This window comes from Labeo rohita, chromosome 5 (genome assembly GCF_022985175.1).
Source record: "Labeo rohita strain BAU-BD-2019 chromosome 5, IGBB_LRoh.1.0, whole genome shotgun sequence".
NCBI classification, from domain to species: Eukaryota; Metazoa; Chordata; class Actinopteri; order Cypriniformes; family Cyprinidae; genus Labeo; species Labeo rohita.
The window spans coordinates 35,435,815-35,455,674 of record NC_066873.1 but is presented as its reverse complement, the minus strand read 5'-3'; the positions used below and the strand labels follow the sequence as shown (position 1 = coordinate 35,455,674).

Below are 19,860 nucleotides of genomic sequence, written 5' to 3'. Positions count from 1 at the left end.
GCTTCGTTTGCTCTTAATGGAAGCACTCACTGGCTATCTCCTCAAGCCAGCCTAGAGCTAATTTGAGACAAGGCGGATGGGTGTTTGCTGTCTCTATGTGCTCTTCCCACCTCGCATGCTTTTATCACACTGTTTTAGTAGCCGAGGTTTGGCGGGGAGAGAGAGAGAGTGGAAAGGGACATCTGCCTTTTGTGTCTCCTGGGTTCTTCTCCTTTACTCTCAATTAAGAAGATTTAAACAGACAGTGTTTGTCTTTGTCCACACTAAAGAGGGAGCCTCAGCAGGTGTGTGTGTGTGTCTGTGTGTCCAAATAGACACGGCTCAAAGCCTCTCTCCATCAGGCGGGGTTGGTTTGAGAGTATGGCGGCTTTCAGTGCGGGGGAGAAAACTGCAGTGACAGCACAATGAATAAATTGAAAAAGGCTTGTGTAGTAAATTGTCTATCGCCGGTGACAAACGATCTGATAGGAGCGTGCGGAGGCTGCAGACGCCGCTGTCCCAGCAGAGCTGTGAATAACTGGCCTATCTGCGCGCTGCTTAGCACACCGGCCTCGCGCGCCCGCTTAATAATTTATACGCTGTGAAATATTTCCCCCCCTGCGCAGATACGCCCGAGCGTTGGCAGGCGGTGAGGACGAGCTCTGGGAATGTCCCTTCAGTCTAATTTGGGGGACGTTGGGGGACGCTGACATTCAGAGGTTTCTCCCTCCTTTTTTTTTTTTTTTTTTTTTTTTTTTTTTTTCCCTCTCTTTTTTTGTTAGGAAATACCCTTGATAAAAATGAGCCTATGTAAGTTTCACCTATATTTAGGAATAAGAATTCCTGTTCCTATCATTTACTGATTTGGAAATGTAAAGAAATTCCAACATTTTGAAAAGTCTGTCTGATGATCTGTCGCTCTTTTGTTCTATTGGTCACTCTGCCTGTCTTTTCCTCTATTGTTCTCTCTCTCTAATCACTCTGTCTGTCTGTATTTTGTTCTATCGTTCCGTAACTATTTGTCTACCTATCGTTATATCTGTCTATCGATTGCTCTATTGTTCTGTCACTCTATTTCTCTATCGCTCTATCGTTCAATCTGTCGCTCTGTCATTCTGTCACTCAATCTGTCTGTCTTTTGCTCTATCGTTCCATCAATATTTCTCCATTGCTATATCTGTCTATCTGCTGCTCAGTCATTCTGTCACTCTATTTTTCTATCGCTCTATTGTTCTGTCGCTCTGTCTTGTGCTCTAGCGTTCTGCCGCTCTCTCTCAATCGCTTAGTCTGTCTGTCTTTTGCTCTATCGTTCCATCAGTATTTCTCCATTGCTATATCTGTCTGTCTGCTGCTCTATAGTTCTGTCAGTTTCTCTATCGCTCTATCGTTTGATCTATCGCTCTGTCTTCTGCTCTATCATTCTGTCACTCTGTCTCTCTATCGCTCAATCTGTCGGTCTTTTTCTCTATCATTCCATCCATATTTTTCCATTGCAATATCTGTCTATCTGCTGCTCAATCGTTCTGTCACTCTATTTCTCTATCACTCTATCGTTCTATCGCTCTGTCTTGTGCTCTATAGTTCTGTCACGCTGTCATTCCATAACTATTTGTCTATCGCTATATTTGTCTGTCTTTCAATTGCTCTATCGTTCTGTCACTCTATTTCTCTATCGCTCTATTGTTTGATCAATCATTCTGTCATTTGCTCTATCATTCTTTCTCTCTATTTCTCTATCGCTCTACCGTTCGATCTATCGCTCTGTCATTTGCTCTATCGTTCTCTCTCTATCGCTCAATCTGTCTGCCTTTTCCTGTTACATTCCATCAACATTTCTCCATTGCTATATCTGTCTGTCATCTGCTCTGTTGTTCCATCACTTTATTTCTCTATTGGTATATCGTTCTATCTATTGCTCTGTCTTGTCCATTGCTTTATCGTGGCATCACTCTATTTCTCTGTCTGTTGTTCTATCTGTCTGCCTATTGTTCTCTATCTATTTCTGTACCTATTACTCTGTCATCTGTTCTACCAATGATTCAACCTATCTCACCTATAAACTTTTAAACTTTCGAAAAACTTGTTTATCAAGCCAACATTCAAATGTGTCTAGTTAAAAAATGTAGAAATTGTACATTAATTATAATTCTACTTACATTCAAATAGGAGTTCTGCATCCTGTTTTGTGACCTCAAATCAAATTTAGTTCATATTGAATATTTAAATTGGAATTTAAAAGGCATTCTCAAATCAATTCTGAATGGTGCTCCTTACTGCCATTGAAAGATGCTCATTCCTTCACGGCTCATTTGCATAGAGTGGCATTTTTCTCAACTTTTTCACATTGGTCACCTTCGCAGTCACTCAAGTCACCTCAAAACACCAACTCTCATTGAAAACGAATGACTTTCGGTGGCTTTGTCACTGCAAATCGCTGTCAGTGTGAAATGAAAAGCCCCTTTTATGCTGCTGTGGACATGATGAAACGTCGTGCTCACAGGCTTTTATAATTTCTTAGGCTAAATTTCTCACTTGTCATCTAAATCTCAGTTCAGACTGAAGGCTGTCAGAAATCTAGTCCATTCTCTATGGAGGTGTCCTCTCGCTGCGAGGGGTCCCTTGAGCCCTGGAAACCAATTAAAATCTCTTCCTGTTGGGTCAGGCCAGTTTAATGTGGCTTAACTTTTTATTTGTTTGTTAGTTTGTATCTACACATACATTTCCTGTGTTCCTTATGCAGACTTCTAAAGCTCTTCGAGTTGCTTTTGTGTGTCTTGGCCTGTTTTCTTTTTATTTTCTTAATAAACTAGGGTTTTTAAGGTCCCGTTTGGGCCCTGCAACCAATTATGCAAACTATAAAAAATTTAAGAGGGACAGTCTTTTATAATTTAATCCTAAAGTAATAGATTCTGTTAAATATGCATGAGCTTGGCTTTATAGATGAAACTGGAATTAATGTCTATCAGAGACCCGACCAGGAAGGCACAGAGGAAGGGAAAGAAAAGGAGACGGGGATATCTTATCATTATTCTAATAGGGTATGATTGCCGTGGACAGAGGCAGACTGTCTACGGCTAGACGGGACGACCGGTTTAATCGTTGCGAGTATTGAGCACATTTACCCAGGCCGGGCAAGCTGAGATGCTGAAAACCGATCCAGCCGTCCACTGGTTCGATTGTCTCTGCTTTTTTTTTTTTTTTTTTTTAGGAGGAGGAAGGTTGTGTGGTTGAATAGCAGGGAGATGTGTTTTGAGCTCTGGTTTGTTTTTGGCAGGCTGTGTGACAGCTTAATGAGGAAGTTAAGGAGCGTGCATCGGAAGGTCAGGGACTGCCGATCAGAGAAGGAGTCGTATATCTCCACACAAAGTCTCCTCACCCGTATCCTGTACACTCAATCTGTCAATCTCTCGTCAGCTCCGCTTACCCCACCGACGGGACACACGCTGTGCTTGCCAAACAGATCCTTTCGTTTGGTCTATTTATGGTAAATTCAAAGCAGCAACCAAGGAACAACCCTTTTCAAGGTCTGTTGTAGACACGTGTGAATCGCCCTTTTGCCCCGTTATTTCCTATGTAAACTGTAAACCGAGACACTCTGTTGTGGGCTTCCACGGTACAGTGGATGTAGCTAATTGCGCGTTGAGTTCTGGGCTGAAGAGAAGGTCAGTTGCCGGTCCTTAACTTCCACCCTGACACCGCCATTAATCCCACAGCGAGTCAGACTCTGCTCTGCACTGCTTGCAGGGCAAATGTTTCATCTCAAGGAAGTCTGAGAGGAGAAATAAAGGAGCTTATGAAATATTAGATTATTGGCCGGCTGAAGTTTTGCCTTGGAGGTGGAAGTGCTGCTTCTCGTCCCTAATGTATTTGGTGGCTTGTGGCATGAGACCAAAATGAATGGACGGTTCCGGTTGAGAAGTTAAGTCAAGAGTGCTAGGCTGTAAGGTTTCTGTAATAGGTAAACAACAAGATTTGCCTGTCTGCAGAAGTCAGTGATTTAAATATGATCGCAAATATTTATCAAATTCTAGGACATCTAGGTCTATTAACTACAGTCAAACCAAAAATTATTCAGACACCAGATATAATTTTTGATACTTTTTTACTAGTTGGTTCATATATGTAAGTGAGGATACCAAAATGTGACTCATATTATACCCAGAAATTCTTCATACAGTGGGCTACCAGTGAAACTAATAAAAACTTGGGACCAAAAATGTAATTTGACACTTTGACCTGACCCTGTTTTGTTACATGCTTGTCTATCAAAGTTATCTGACATTATCAAAATGAATTTGTTTACAGTTTAACTCTTGAGTTTTTGTCATATTTTATTACCATTTTCTAAACTATAACTGTGATAATGTGAGAAATGTTGAAGGTTTCTGAATAAATTTTGGTTTGACTGTATGTCAGGGGTTTTCAAGCTTTTCGATGCCATGACCCAGTGGACATTATGATCTACTTATAGGGTTTCCCCTTTCCGAAAATATAAAGGCAGCTGTATATTTTCATATGTGAGCCTGGACCACAAAACCAGTCTTAAGTAGCATTGGTATATTTGTAGCAATAGCCAAAAATACACCGTATGGGTCAAAATGATCAATTTTTATTTATGCCAAAAGTCATTAGGATATTAAGTAAAGGTCATGTTCCATGAAGATATTTTGTAAATTTTCTACCGTAAATATATCAAAACTTATTTTTTGATTAGTAATATGCTTTGCTAAGAACTTAGATAACTTTAAAAGTGATTTTCTCAGTATTTTGATATATAACTAAATATATATACATCTGAAATATATATATATATATATATATATATATATATATATATATATATATATATATATATATATATATATACACTACCGTTCAAAAGTTTGGGGTCAGTAAGACTTGTAATAGTCTTTAAAGTAGTCTCTTATGCTCATCAAGGCTGCATTTATTTGATTAAAAATATAGAAAAAAAAACAGTAATATTGCAAAATGTTTTTACAATATAAAATAATGTTTTTTATTTTAACATACTTTAAAATAGAATTTATTTCTGTGATGAAAAGCTGAATTTTTATCAGCTGTTACTCCAGTCTTAAGTGTCACATGATCCTTCAGAAATCATTCTAATATGCGTATTTATTATTAGAATGATCAATGTTGGATAATATCAACAGTTGTGCTGCCAAATATTTTTTGGAACCTGTGATTTTTTTTTTTTTTTTTTTTTTTTTTTTTTTTTCAGGATTCTTTCATGAATAACAAGTTTAAAAAGTACAGTGTTTATTCAAAATATAAATATTTTATAACAATGTAAATTATTTATTATTAACTTTTAATAAACTTTTAATTATTAACTTAATACATCCTTGGTGAATAAAAGTATTAATTTCTTAAAAAAAAAAAAAAAAAAAGAAACAATAAAAATGTACTGACCCCAAACTTTTGAACGGTAGTGTGTGTGTGTGTATATATATATATATATATATATATATATATTTCAGATGATGTATATATTTCAGATGATGTATACATTTCAGTTTCAAAAAATTTACCCTTATGACTGTTTTGTGGTCCAGGGTCACATATATAAAGATCCATTTATACTGTGAAATACTGTATTTTTTTTTTTTTTACTTTTTAGCATTATATTCTGTATACTCAATTTTTTTTCTGAATCCCTTTTTTATTTATACTGTGCATTTTTGTATTTTTTTTAATCCATTTTTAGTTGTTTTATTTTCATTCATGCTGTACTGAAATATTTAGTTTATTTTAATACATTTTAATGCACAATTTTTCTGAACCCATTATTTTATTATTTTTTTAATCAACATTTGAATAAAATTTTCTGTACAGCTTCCATGAACTCCCTAAGCATCCACTTGAATTTAATCCACTTACGAAAAGAGCTGATCTAGGTTATGCTTTCCGTATTGATTTTTGAAGCTCTGTTCTTCTACTGTATGCTAATAATTATGTATTTCTCATTTGTGTTTAAAGAGAAACTTCTGAGACAAAGGAGTAATCCCCATAAAAATGAAAATCAATTACTGATTACATTTTGATGAATTTGTAGTCCCAATAAAGACATAAAAATGCTCAAATCTCATTTGCAGTCTGCATATTTAGACATGGAGTCTCAATATCCGTGACTTTTGTTATCATTCACTTCATCAAACTTCCAGAAACTGCGTTAATCCTAATGCTCCAAGTCTAAAATATGCGCATGCGCAAATGAGCTTTGCGAGCTCCGCTGGAGGGCATGATTTTCATTTTTGGATTAACTATTTCTTTGAACAAAACAACTGAGAACATTAAGTCTCCTGAGCTTTAAAAGAGCAACCTCTGAGCAATACTTTTCCCCCTCTGGTTAAATGTGTGTTTGAAGTGTGAATCCGGCAAGCAGGGAAGCTAAAATGTGACACCCGGGATTAAAGGAGGGCAGTAGGGCCTACAGGCATGATTTTGGGATATCTAGCCCCTTTAATACACCGTGCCATATCTCGAAACCACGTTTAACCGCCGACCCAATCCCTTCCCTCGTTTTCAGTACAAATGCATATTAATAGATTAGCGAGACAAGGGGTTTGTGGATACGCTCGGCAGTTAAAACGGAGGTCGAGCTTTAGTCTCCCGCTGGTCTGTTTTATTTAATTTTTTAAGTCAATGGCCACATCCTCTTCGCAGTGTAATTTAATCGGAGACTCTGTGGCTGTGGGCAGCATCTGCGCTCGGAGCAAAGATAGAGCTGCTGCCTTTTTATTTTTATTTTTTTTTTAAACTAATCCTCAGATTTCTCCGCTCACCGAGCTACAGATCACTCCGCTGGGTGAAGACAATTACCAGCCTGCTTTTTCATGCTAATGCAATCTCTAACTAGATCTCTTCCTAAAAATGTGGGGGAGAGAAAGCGAGAGATAGGAAGAAGGAAAGGGTTTTTTTTAGATTAACATTTAATTATGAACAGTTCCCCGTCAGCGAAGCGGAGGGGTCAGAAGAGGAGGGCAACACACAGAGGGAAAGGGCAGGCAGTAATTTAAGATGCTGAACTCTGCTTAGGGACGTGTGTGTGTCTCTGTGTGTGTTTGTGTCTGTGTGTGTGTGGCATGCGGAGAGAGAGAAAAGGTCAGAGGGCACGTCTCATCATAAGCAGGGTTTTGCATGACTGCACCTATTCTCGAGTGCCTGCATAAGAGGTTTCAGGCCTGGTGTTTGTTTTGTGCTCGGATTTATGACATCATCCTCAGGATAAACAGTGTTCTTGAATAAGCGAAGTTCCTCGGCCTCATCGGATCAGAAACTCAGTCTCGGATGAATCTCCCAAGCCTCACTTGACCCCATGATCGTCAAGCTGTCAGCTAGCAATAGCAAAGGAGACTTCACAAAACCCTCTAATGTTCTCGAAGTATATGACGTTAGTTTGAGAGTCACATGTGGGAGTCGATGACTGTGCGATTACACAAGCGTGTCAGGTAGAGGTAGGAAGTGATCTGCTTTGTATGTCAGTTTTGCAAAGCAGCTTTGTCTCAGCAGCTCTGAATTGGATGCCTTTCCTTGAAGGCTCCTGTACGCATATCTGAGACTTGCCATTTCACACACATTTCCTTTCTTCACAGCCACCTTTGCACATGTGCATTACACACATACCTCACCTACACTAGCTGATGTCTTTCGGAAGGGAAACGATAACGTGGGTCTTTATCAGGACGGCTGTGTGATATGGAAGGTGCCGGATATTTCCTGCCACTGGGGCAGGACAGAGCCGTTATTCGCTCTCTCTCACTTTCTCTCTGATTATTAGACAGAAGACTGATAATCTCAGAGGAAACTATGTCTGATAAAGCATATATATTTGAGTGTGCACGTCCCTGCACATAAATATATGTTTATGCTTTGAAGGATCAGTGGGAGTGAATGAAATGGTGGTTGGCTCATTGGGTCATAACTACGTTGTGTTTCAGCAAAAGAAATTCATTATTTTATTGTAAATTACTTTATCTGAAGAAAATGAAATATATATATTCCATTATATATATAATATATATATATATACATATATACACACAGTGGTTGGGGTTTGGGAACCACTTGCAGAATCTGTAAAAATGTGAATAATTTTAACCAAATAAGAGAGGTCGTACAAAATGTATGGGGGTTTTTTTTATGTTTTTTTTTTTTTTTATTTAGTACTGTCCTGAGTAAGATATTTTGCATAAAAAATGTTTACATATAGTCCACAAGACTAATAAGAAAAATAGCTGAAATTATTTAATAACTATCCTGTTCAAAAGTTTTCACCCCCCGGCTCTTAATGCATCGTCTGTCCTTCTGTAGTAACAATATATTTTAGGAACTTATGTTTTTTTTAATAGTTAACTATTTTACAGTTTTTCAGATCATCAGTCGTCAAAGCTTGGTAAACATTGGCCACCGATGCGAAGATTTACTTTAAATTTCAACAAGCTGACTACTCACTAAAAACTCCTACAGATCATGTTTTCATGCCTATTTTGATGTAATAAAATGGTTATATCTAAATGTGAGTTGTTTACATGCTTTTTTAAAATGAATCTTCCCATTAACGCCATTTATACTGTTCATTCAGACTGGCTCACGAATGTGCACGAACATAAGAGTTGGGATTTGTTGCGTGAACCAGTCACAGCTGATCATAACCAGTCATATCCAATCTTATCGTGATGAAGGCGTTGAATTTCCCCCATTCATTCTCAATTACCCCCCACCAAACACACACTTTAGGGGAGTCTTAAAACTCAGTGGGGTCGCTGTTGGACAGTGTTTCTTTAGGAAAAACGAGTGATTTATACACTTTCAATGTTATATTCTATGTTTTTTCCTCATCCAATATTTTCAGGGGACACTGTGTCCCTTTCCCTTTTCTGAAGAAACGCCCTGTTGTTGGTTTATCATTTCTAGTACAATTGTATACTTTTTTTGTGCTTGGAAAATGTGTTTTTCCCAGCAATTGATTGTTCCTCATTCAATGGTAATGGGAATTGAGGTCAGCATGGCTGTAAGTGCATTCTGGGATACTGGTGAGTGTCCTCCGAGAGAACACTGATACAGTACATAGAGTTTCAAACTTTTTAGCTTCAGTTATTTTCTATTGATTTGGGCTATTGATGGTCCATTAGGTTTTTATTTATCATAACCAAATGTCAGTGTGTATGACATACTTGTTTGTCTTTTTCTCACTCCCTCATCTGACAACGGCTCATCTTTCAAACTTAAGCCCCTCAGGCTGTGATCAAACAGCACAAACAATGAACAAAATACGGCAAGAGAAGACACTTGAATATTCACACTAACAAATGAATGCCTTCAGGGGGTGGGGGTGTTGTGCATATAATAGGCCATTGTTTTCATTTTGTGTTAATCCTAAACAGGGGCCTTGTGTTATGTGAATGAGTTCAGATGTGTGATGAACAGTGTGATGGCCAGCACTGTGCTTTTTTTTTTTTTAATAGTTTAGCTGCTCTTTTCTGTGGGGTGTTACAGTTTAACGGACAGCCAGTTGCTCTTATGTGTCTTTATTTAGATGTGTGACCTCTCTACACTTGGGCTGTGCTGTCTTTTCCAATTTATTGCATTGCTGCAACTTGCACATACTCGGGGGGTGAAAAGTTTCTGAATTTGAAGATCAGGGTAAATGTAACTTATTTTGTCTTTTGGGAAACATAATTATCTTCTGTAACCTCTGAAGGGCAGTACTAAATGAAAAAATATGATATTTAGGCAAAATGAGAAAAATGTACAGATCTCCATTCTGTTCAAAAGTTTTCACCCCCTTTAATGGATGTTTTTTTTCCTTCTGAAGCATCAGTGAGTGTTTGAACCTTCTGTAATAGTTGCATACGAGTCCCTCAGTTGTCCTCAGTGTGAAAAGATGGATCTCAAAATCAAAGTCATTGTTGGAAAGGGTTCAAATACACAAAAATGCTGAAAAACCAAAGAATTTGACCTGAAGGATTTCTGAACAACAGTGGTCAGTTTAACTGTTCAGGACAAATGAACAACTCATGAACAACTAAATGGAGAAAAAAAAAACACAGCTGTGGATCATTCAGGTAACAACACAGTATTAGAATCAAGCATATGTAAACTTTTGAACCAGTCATTTTAGAAATTCAGCTATTTTCTCTTGTGGACTATGTGTAAACATCTTTTATGTGAAATATCTTAATCAGGTCAGTACTAAATAAACAATAAGATGCATTTTGTATGATCTCTCTTATTTTGGTAAAATAATTAACTTTTTTTTTTTTTTTTAATTCTTTTGACCTCAATTGTGTATGTTTATTTTTATTTTTGTGTATATAAATATATGTTGTTGTTTTTTTGCTTGATATTTTATTTATACTGTTCGAAATAGGAGTGCATGCATTTGTTCACTAATATTTTTCTTAAGTTTTTACATTTAGCTTACCTTGGACTTCATCTAATGCTCACTTAAATGTAATCTTTAGTAAAAATAATAATTTAATAGCAATGTTAAAAGTAATCTTTAATAAATATCACAGTGAATATCCATTTTTTTTTTTTTTTTTTTTTTTTTTTTTTAAACTGTACATTATAATCTTGTGATGCCACACTTCAATAGTAGCATTTAAAATGGTTGCATAGAATTTTAATATCAGTCTTTTATTAGTTATGTGGCTATTGCCTAAAAAAAAAAATTATCAGTTTCAGACAGGATTTTAATATTAAAAGACATTTGTTCATAGTTTGATGCCAAAGAAAAATATCAACCCAAAAATGTGAATGCAATCAAAACAATATAAACAAACAAAGTCTGACATTGTTTCCTAAGCAACTTTGTTGCAATATTGCGCTATTATGATAATGTGAAAATCTCCAAATGTCATTTTGATGGTTTGAAAATGTCCCTAGGTGTATTTTATGCATGCATCAGCACTAACTGCACTTTCACTGCTTTAGACGGGAAGTTCTTCCATGTGATCTCACACGCACAACATGGTCGTTCAGCATTTTGTCTCAGCAGTCAGTTAGCTGGTGCTTCAGCCATCAACGTTACCGCATTAATGTTGGCTACTGTAGCGTGATTCAAGATAACGGGCGCGTGGTTTTGCGTGCTGTGACAGAGATAGACTTCATCGTATTATCATCCGACAAGCAGCGCTTGCAAGCAAAAATTCACCACTGCAATATGTTTGTTCATTCTTCGTGCTGCAAAATAAACCATCTTCCATCTGCTTATGCTTGCAACAATGGCTGACCTGTGTCTGACCCTGGAATGGAGGCGGCCCTTCAGCAGATGTGGATATTGTGTTTGAATATTGCTAGCTATTGAATGAAACCGTATGTATAGTGGAAACACGTGCGTGCGTATATTGTTTGTTTGTCAGCAGGACTGTTTGTGCTCTATGCGTTTACATCCTCTCCTGCATTCATGTGTTGTTAGGAAGCGCTGGGTCTCCAATACGTGTGTGTCTTGTTAACAATCGTTGGATTTATGTCCCAGAGTGTGTGGCTGTCCTCTCTGAAGGATTGTTTGTTTGTTTGTGTGTGTTTTGCATCCCCATTTGTCCTTGTCCTGTTGCATTATGTGTGTGTGCGCGGCTTGATGTGTTATTCTGATTTTGTTTCTAATGTCGCCTGCTCAGCATGTTTGTGTGTGTGTGTGGTTTTTATATAATGGTGATGAGTGTCTAAGATTGTGTGTGTGCGCTGTGTAGTGAAGTTAAGGGGTCGGGGACTCTGTCTGTCCCTCTAATGGGCTCTTTCATTGCTTTCCATTCAGCGGTGCGGTTTGTGTGAGGGATTATGGGGGACTGTAGTGGCTGCTTGTTAAAGCTGAAGAAAAGGGTCTGGGTGTGTCGATTGGATTAACTTGTTTGGGCTTATTAAGAGGGGAGACGCACAGGCCTTTTAAAAGCACTGCATGGGGCTCTGTCTCACACACACACACACACATTCACACACACTCACACCGAGCTGGCAGGTCACCATTCAATTAGGAAGAGAAGCCCCCCCTCCTCCCCAACCCTCGTCTCTCTCAGATATCTCAGACAAACGCAAACCCTCTTTCCTTTCTCCCTCCTTTACATCAATGTAAATAGATTCCCTACAGGCTGTGTCTATATTGGTCATAATGGAGGATTTTATAGACAGGAAATCAACTTTTAGCCGCGTTGCTTTTTGTCTTAGGTTCTTTTATCCTCACTAACACCTCTTTTCGTTCTCACCTTCCCTTCGCTTTCCAGCCTATCGATCTTTTCGGCTCTCCCGCAGAAGTGCACTTCAGAGAATTCGGGGGGCTCAGGCCAGCGTGAGGTTAATTCGCCCGCCAGAGATCTCGGCATGCATCAGACAAATAAGTGCGTGTCTACCTGAAACTGTATATTGTTACAGGTTCAAAAGCACTTTCATTACGGAAGCTGATTCATGCACGGGCTGCTTTGGCTTAGGCTGCATGTCTCAGTTGGAGATTTCCGAGTGGTTTTGTCCTAAAAAGTTGTTTGTTGGTTGACTGAAATACATGTCAGCCCAAAAAGAAAAACTGGCAGTAAGTGCATTGTGGATTGTCTAGGAATGCACGATATGTTGGTAGTATATCATTTATCATCCATTTATTTTTGTATGTGTATTTGCTTTTATAATTGATGCACCAATATTTTGGCCCATTTTTGGTTTTGCCCGAAAGAAAAAAAAAATAGCCAAAAATATGGTACTCGGCAGTGTTCAGCGCGCAGGTTTCACTTTCCCGAAAGGCACTCAAATAAAATAAAATAAAATCTAAAATACATTTCTATATAGTATACTTGTTTTTGTTTGCAATAGTGCTACTGTGCTGTAATATGGTGTAGTACAGCTGTACTAGGCAACTAAAATGACATTACCCTCTTGTGACGCTATACTCTGCTCACATGCTCTATAATAATAGCTTTGTAGGACTGTACGTTATTTGGATTATTTGGATTTTAAAAATCTGATTCTAATTCTGCTATATTGATATTTTATATTACATTTTTTGTTCAATTTATTTGTTGCTTTCAAAAAAAGTGTGGTTATTTTATTGACTTTTATTGATTAAAATTCATTCAATTATTAAAATTATTGTGTTAAATTGAAAAGTCTTACAAAATGTTTTTAAATGATTTAATAAAATAATAAATAATTATTAAAAATCATTTTGGCTTTGGATTTGGTTTTCAGCCAATTCCTTTCAGTTTCGGTCCAGATTTTTATATTTTGATGCATCATTATTTTTTATAGGATATTTTTGCTCATTTATCTAATTTTTACATTTACGTTACCTTTGGCGACATCCAACGCGTGCTAAAAGGTTAAGGTCAACGGGTAAATCTTCAAATGAATATCCATTTTACATACTAGTATATGCCTAAATTTAAACATGTTATATAACATTTTGATGGGATATTTTAATTGCATATGCTCATTTATCCAATTTTTGCATTTAGTCTTTAACGCTATAACACTCACTTAAAACCCACTTAACACTCACTTAGTTTAAACCTTGTGTTTATAGATTTTTACAATCAAATTAAAAGGTAACACAATATTAGTTAATGCATTGAACTAACATGAACAAACAATGAATGACTTTTTATTAACAAGGATGAATAAATACGGAAATAAATGTAGTTCATGTTGTTCATGTTCGTTAATACATTAACTAATGTTAACAAATAACACCTTATTGTGAAGTGTTAATAATTAACACAGTTAAAAGTAATCTTAAATTACTCAGTTAAACTTTAGACAGGGTAGTTTTGAATTTTAATATAGGCCATTTATCGTTTATTGTCCTAACATGGAAAATAATTAGTGTCAGTCAGAAATGAAATATATGTGCATCTTTACATGTGATTTTAGTGCTAAATAAACTTTATAACAGCTGTTAAAACATATTTCACTGTGTGAAAGTGGTTCATAGAAATGCATTTAGTTTTATAATCATGTTGCAGTGAACCCTTGTGCTCTGTGTTAGTAGACATTTTGCAACCTGAGCCTTTACCCTAACCAAATGACTTAAGTCCAGGATGTTCAGGAAGGATGTCAGTGAAGTTGGTGTGGCTATAAGGCTTTAGATGAAAATCATATGCTAAATAACATCAAACTAAATCCCTGCTGTCTTGGTATTAGCCGGAAAAGAACACCTTGTGCTTCTTGTAGGGACATTGAAGTATGCGTGAGGTTTATTCCCTTTAGATGGCTTATAAAGCCTCTACTTTTATGAAATAGTGAATTTGCAAATATGTAATGTGGCTCATATCTCAGGAAGCACACACAAGTGCAACTGAAATCATCCAATATGTGCTGTTCATCATACTGAGCTGAAGGGACTGATAAGGATTTCATCTATAGTGGTGGAGATTTTATTGGTGTTGCCGTTGATTCATTCAAATACATTGATAAGCACGTGTTAGCTGGCATGGCTGCACAGTTTCGAAGCGCTTGCCTGTTTACTATAAATAAATATTGACAGGCAGACAGACAGACCTGAGTCGCTTGTCGATGTCGCTCTCATTCCCTGCTCAGTTCCTCATCATCTGCTTGCATTCACATGCAGATTTTTGGAAACAGAGTCTCAGGAAGGGCTAATCCATTTCCCCGCTGTGACAGAAAGCCATTGAGGAGAGCGAGAGAGAGAGAGAGATGTTTACCGATGAGCTGCGATCTTTAAATAACACAGATTTCACATGTCAATAAAACGGAGCCATTCAGCACACTCTTGGATTGCATGTTTTCGGTTGTTGTTCGCAGTTTGAGGATTTGTTCCCTCTGAAAGTCTGACTGACGAGATGGGTGGCAAAGGGCTGTCAGACGTTCGTACTGAGCTTCAAGATGTTTCTGCTTCAGTTTAATCACGTCGCCACCTAAAGAGCTGTAATTTACACAGTTGCCCTCTGGCACGGCAGATTTAGCCAAGTAGTACATTCGTCTACATCTTTTGTTGTTGCTGGATATAAATTATAGCTGTAGTTGTACTCATAACCCTAACCAGTCAGGGGGATTATAGCCAGACGTCTAATCCTAAAACCTGATTGGCTGATGCGAATGCTGTTCCAGACTATCAGGGATATTGATCCAGCAGCCTGTCCTGAATACTGAAAACCATGTTAAGTGTTTCACCAAGGCTATTATGGTTTTGAAATGTTAATTTGCCTTTTTTTTTTCTTTTTTTTTTTTTTTTTTTTTTTTTAATTGGTCTTTATTTTACTTAAGTGCTTTTTTTTTAATTATTATTATTATGTTACTTTAAGTTTTCACTTGATCACTGTTGGTTTTGGATCAATTTTAGTTGTTTTCATAGTTTTCTAGATTTGGTGTATTTAGTTTTTATTTTGGTTTTTAGAATTTTAGGTCTTTCATTTAAAAAAAAAAAAAAAAAAGTATTGTTTGCCGTCGAAACTTTACTAACCTGTAAAGTTTTCAAGTTTTGTGTTGAAAAACTAAAGTAAACAATTTTAAACCATTAAACCATTTTAATTAAATTTCACCCATTGTTTTTTTATTATTATTATTTTAGTTTTCATTTAGTTTCGTTTTATTTTATTTTATTATTTTACTTGAGTGTTTTGTTAATTTTCACGCAATCACTGTTGGTTACAGTTTAATTTTGGTTATTTGGTCATTTTAATTTAATTTTTAGATTCATTTTATTTAGTTTTTATTTTGGTTTTAGAATTTTCATTTTTAAAATGTTTGCTGACTAACCTCTGTAAAGTTTAAGTTTCAAGTAAACCTTTTTGTTTTTATTTTATTCAATTATTTTTGGAGAAATTAAACCATTTTTTATTTTACCCTTTTTTTTTGTTTGTTTGTTTTTTAAAGTATTTTAGTTTTTGTGTAGTTTACTTGATGGCAGCACTCCACATAATTACCACATAATTATCTTATTTTATTTTTTATTTTTTTTGTTTTGTTTTGTTTTAGATTTTATTTAATTTAATTTTTTAGTTTTTGTAGTTTTAGTTTAATTTTATTTATTTATTTATTTTAATATAGTTTCCTATATTCAGTTTTAGTTTTTATTTTAGTTTTAGAATTTAACTTTCTTTTTTTTTTCTTTTTTTTTTTTTTTTTCAATTTCATTTTTTGCTATCTAACCTTTGTGAAGTTTTCAAGTTTTGTGAACCTAAAATGTGGGCTATTTTAATTGTATTCAGTTATTTTTGGAGAAATAAAACCATTTTTTATTTAATTTCAATTTTACCCATTGTTTTTTTTTTAAGTTTTTTAGTTTCTGTGTAGTTTACTTTGGCAACACTTCACATGATTACCATTTTATTTTATTTTAATTTATTTTATTCTATTTAATTTAATTTAATTTTATTTTACTTGAGTTTTTGTGGTTTAATTTTAATTGTTTTTTTCATAGATTCCCAGATTTAGTTTCAGTTTTTATTTTAGATTTAGGGCTTTCATTTTTAAAAATATGTTTCAGTTTCATTTTTAGCTATCTGACCTCGTGAAGTTTTCAAGTTTTGTGTTTTTGTGTTTTTTAAACTAAACCTAAAATTGTGGCTATTCATTTTATTCAATTATTTTTTGAGAAATTAAACCATTTTTAAATTCACACTCTACATCACTCTACATTATTATGTTTTATTTTATTTTTATTTTATTGAAAACAATTTAGTTTCACTTTTACCCTTTTAATTTCACTTTTACCCTTTTCATTTTTTGTCTTTTTTTTTTTTTTTTTTTTTTAAGTTTTTGTTTAGTTTCTGTGTAGTTTACTTAACAACAACCCTCAACATGATTATTCTTTGGTTTGTTTAATTTAGTTTAGTTTAGTTTCGTTTCGTTTCCTGGTCCACAATAAACATTTAGGAATAAACACACTCTAGAACATAAGCTGTAATATTCCATATCATAAGCAGAGGTTAAAATAAACTCTCATGACTATATTAAGTTCAAGACATCATTGTAAATGCTTAACGACTGACAATCAGATGTGAATGAAGAACAAAGTACGATACGTTTGCACATTTGTGCTGAAATCAAAGTCCTAGTCTAATTAACTTGGTGGCTCCATCTGGGTTTGTACCCAAAAGGTTGCAAGTTCGAACCCTCCATTGTTCACCTGAAGTTACTCCAGCAGGATTGTGTCTTTATCTTGCCATTAGACTGTCTTTGCTAGTCTGTGAGTCGTCTGGTGGGCGGCAATGCTGCCTAAAACTTAGTCAGATGGTCCTATAACGCATTCTCCAAGAGAGCTACTGTTTCCTGTGTCGACTGTCTGGCAGCTCGCCCCGTTTTCTCTTCTTCCTCTGGAGCGAAAGAGCTGAAGATGGAGGGAGGCAGAGCAGGAATGCAGCCAGAGATTTATGGCCCGGGGGGAGATTGATTACACCCGTCACTGGCCCTGATGTGCGCTTGGCATTTGCCCCCCCACCCAACTCATCAGCATGTTACACATACACCCACACACAATATGGACATTAACACTCCAAGCAGAAACTCCTGGAAACTGCCACGAGACCTTTTTGGACAGAACACCATCCCAGTCGCCATCTGAGCTGCAGACTCTCTTTCTCTCTTTTGATCCGCATCATTTTAAAAAAAACACCTCGGAAGTGTTTCGGCAGGTCAGCGCAGGGTTTTGTTCTTACCGTGTGTGTTGTGAGCAGTGATGGGTGCTTTATTCCTCCTGTGACTGAAGGAAGTGATAGGCTGTTGATGGATGGGTGCTGTGGGATGGCCAGGAAGGACGGGGCTGCTAGAGTCCCATGTGATGCAGCAGGTGTGTGTTTGTAATTCAGCCCACAGAGCCGAGAGGCAGCTGGAGCGGCATTAAACCTCCACCTCACATACGTCTCTCTGTGTGTGTGTCCTCCTTCTGTGCTTCACAGATGTGAGCTGAAGAAATTAAAAAAAAAAAATACATATACACGTTGGAGTCATGGCCTAGTGGTTAGCGCTTGTGCTCTGACACATGCAAGTTTGAATCTGGCTCATGGCATTTCCTGATCCTTTTCTCTTTTTTTTTTTTGTTTTAGTTTTAGTTAGTTTACACTTTTGTTTAATTATTAATTATTTTTATATTTATACTTTTAAAAACAATTATTTTATTAATGCTTTTAATATTTAGTATATACTTTTTTTTAAATTATAATTTTATTAATAGGTTTAATATTTAAACTTTTATTTATATTTTGACATGCTTTTGAAAATATAGTTTTACTAATACTTTTATTATATTTATTTTTTGTAATTTAGGAAAATATATAATTTTTAATGATTTTATTACTGCTATACTTTTAATATTTATGCCTTTATTTAACAAACAAAGCAATACAGACAGATAAACAAGGAAACTTTTAAATACTTTTATTATTTAAACTTTTATTCAATTTTTTTAATATTTATAATTTTATTAGTACTTTTATTTACACTTATTTAGCATTTTATGAATATAAATATTTATAATTTTTAATACTTTTATTTATGCTTTTATTTTGTATGATTTTTAGTTTTTATTTTTATTTGTACTTGTTTAAAAAATATAAACATTAAAATAAAATCTGCAAATATTTATTTACTGTGACCTCTAGTTCACAAAAGACTTTTTATAATATTGTTATATAAATGTATACATTTATCAAACAAAGCAATACAGACAAAGAAACTTTTATATTTTTTTATTATTTAAACTTTTCTTTTAAGTTTTATATACTTCGAAAATTAATATGTATAATTTTATTAATACATTAATTTAATTATAATTTTAATTTTATTAATACACATACTTTTTTATAATTTTACATATATACATATTTTAATTGTATTAATGCTGTTATTTATGCTTTTATTTTTGCTTTTAAAAATATAAATATTAAAATAAAATAATATACAAATATTTATTTACAATAACCTTGAGTTCCCAATATTACTGATCCTTTAATATTTTATTTATTTATTTAGCAAACAAATCAATACAAAGAAACTTTTTACTTAAAAAATATTTATAATAATACATTTATTTACACTTCTTTTATTTATCATTTTAAAAATATAAATATTTATAATCTTATTAAAATGTTTAGTTTTTATGTTTTTTTTGTTTGTTTGTTTTTTTTTTTTGTGATTTAGTTTTTATGTATACTTTAAAAAATGTATAAATATTAACACAAAATAATATAAAAATGTTTTATTTACTGTAACCTCCGGTTGCCAAATTACTTTTTATAATACTGTATTTCCACCTAAATCAGTATGATTCCTGCATGCCTTGCTTAATCTGACTACATCAATAACAATTACATTATTCTTCATTTTGCAGGTCGGCCTCGGCAAGCCAGTGTCTGTAGAATCGTACCTGCGTCTGCGCAGTCATGCTGGCCTGTCTGCAGAGGAGGCAGAACCCTGCACCCCAGCACACCACGGCCGTCTGCAGCAGCAGCAAGAGTCTTGAGCCAACGCAACACATCAACCGCAAATGTGAGCAGTTTAGATTTCTTGCTTTGATTTCTGGTTTTAGATTAATTTGATCATAAATGGCAAATACAAATGGGCGACAGCAAACTGGTTTGTCTTGCTGATTGCTGGCACAGTATATTAGATTTCCTTCCTTCTGATGGGACCGAACACTCAGATTGAATAATTAAATGTGACTCTGTAGTTAGGCACTGACGACATTGAGGATGAGTTAAATGAACTTTGACAATAGACTTTTCTTTCACACTGTTCTATTAACAGAGCTTTTTTATGTCAGCGTGATGAAGCACATTCATGACCCCTGAAATGTTCACATCACATTCATTTCATGCCCCAAGAAGCTTCACTCCACTCACAGTGGCATTGTTTAGACATGAATAGTTAACATCTTGTTTTTCACAGCCTTGATTCAAGTGCTGCTGGCTTTTGTCC

At 35.3% G+C, this 19,860-nt stretch overlaps 1 protein-coding gene across 1 annotated transcript in view; it reads left to right on the top strand.

Annotated features, from left to right (window-relative positions):
• Positions 1 to 19,860, top strand: part of fam222aa (family with sequence similarity 222 member Aa) — a 69,982-nt gene that overhangs the window by 21,737 nt on the left and 28,385 nt on the right. Inside the window, exon 2 of the mRNA XM_051109852.1 lies at positions 19,274 to 19,431. Coding sequence (XP_050965809.1) covers positions 19,326 to 19,431 — 106 coding nt within the window. The 5' untranslated portion in view covers positions 19,274 to 19,325. The remainder of the gene's footprint in view (positions 1 to 19,273; positions 19,432 to 19,860) is intronic.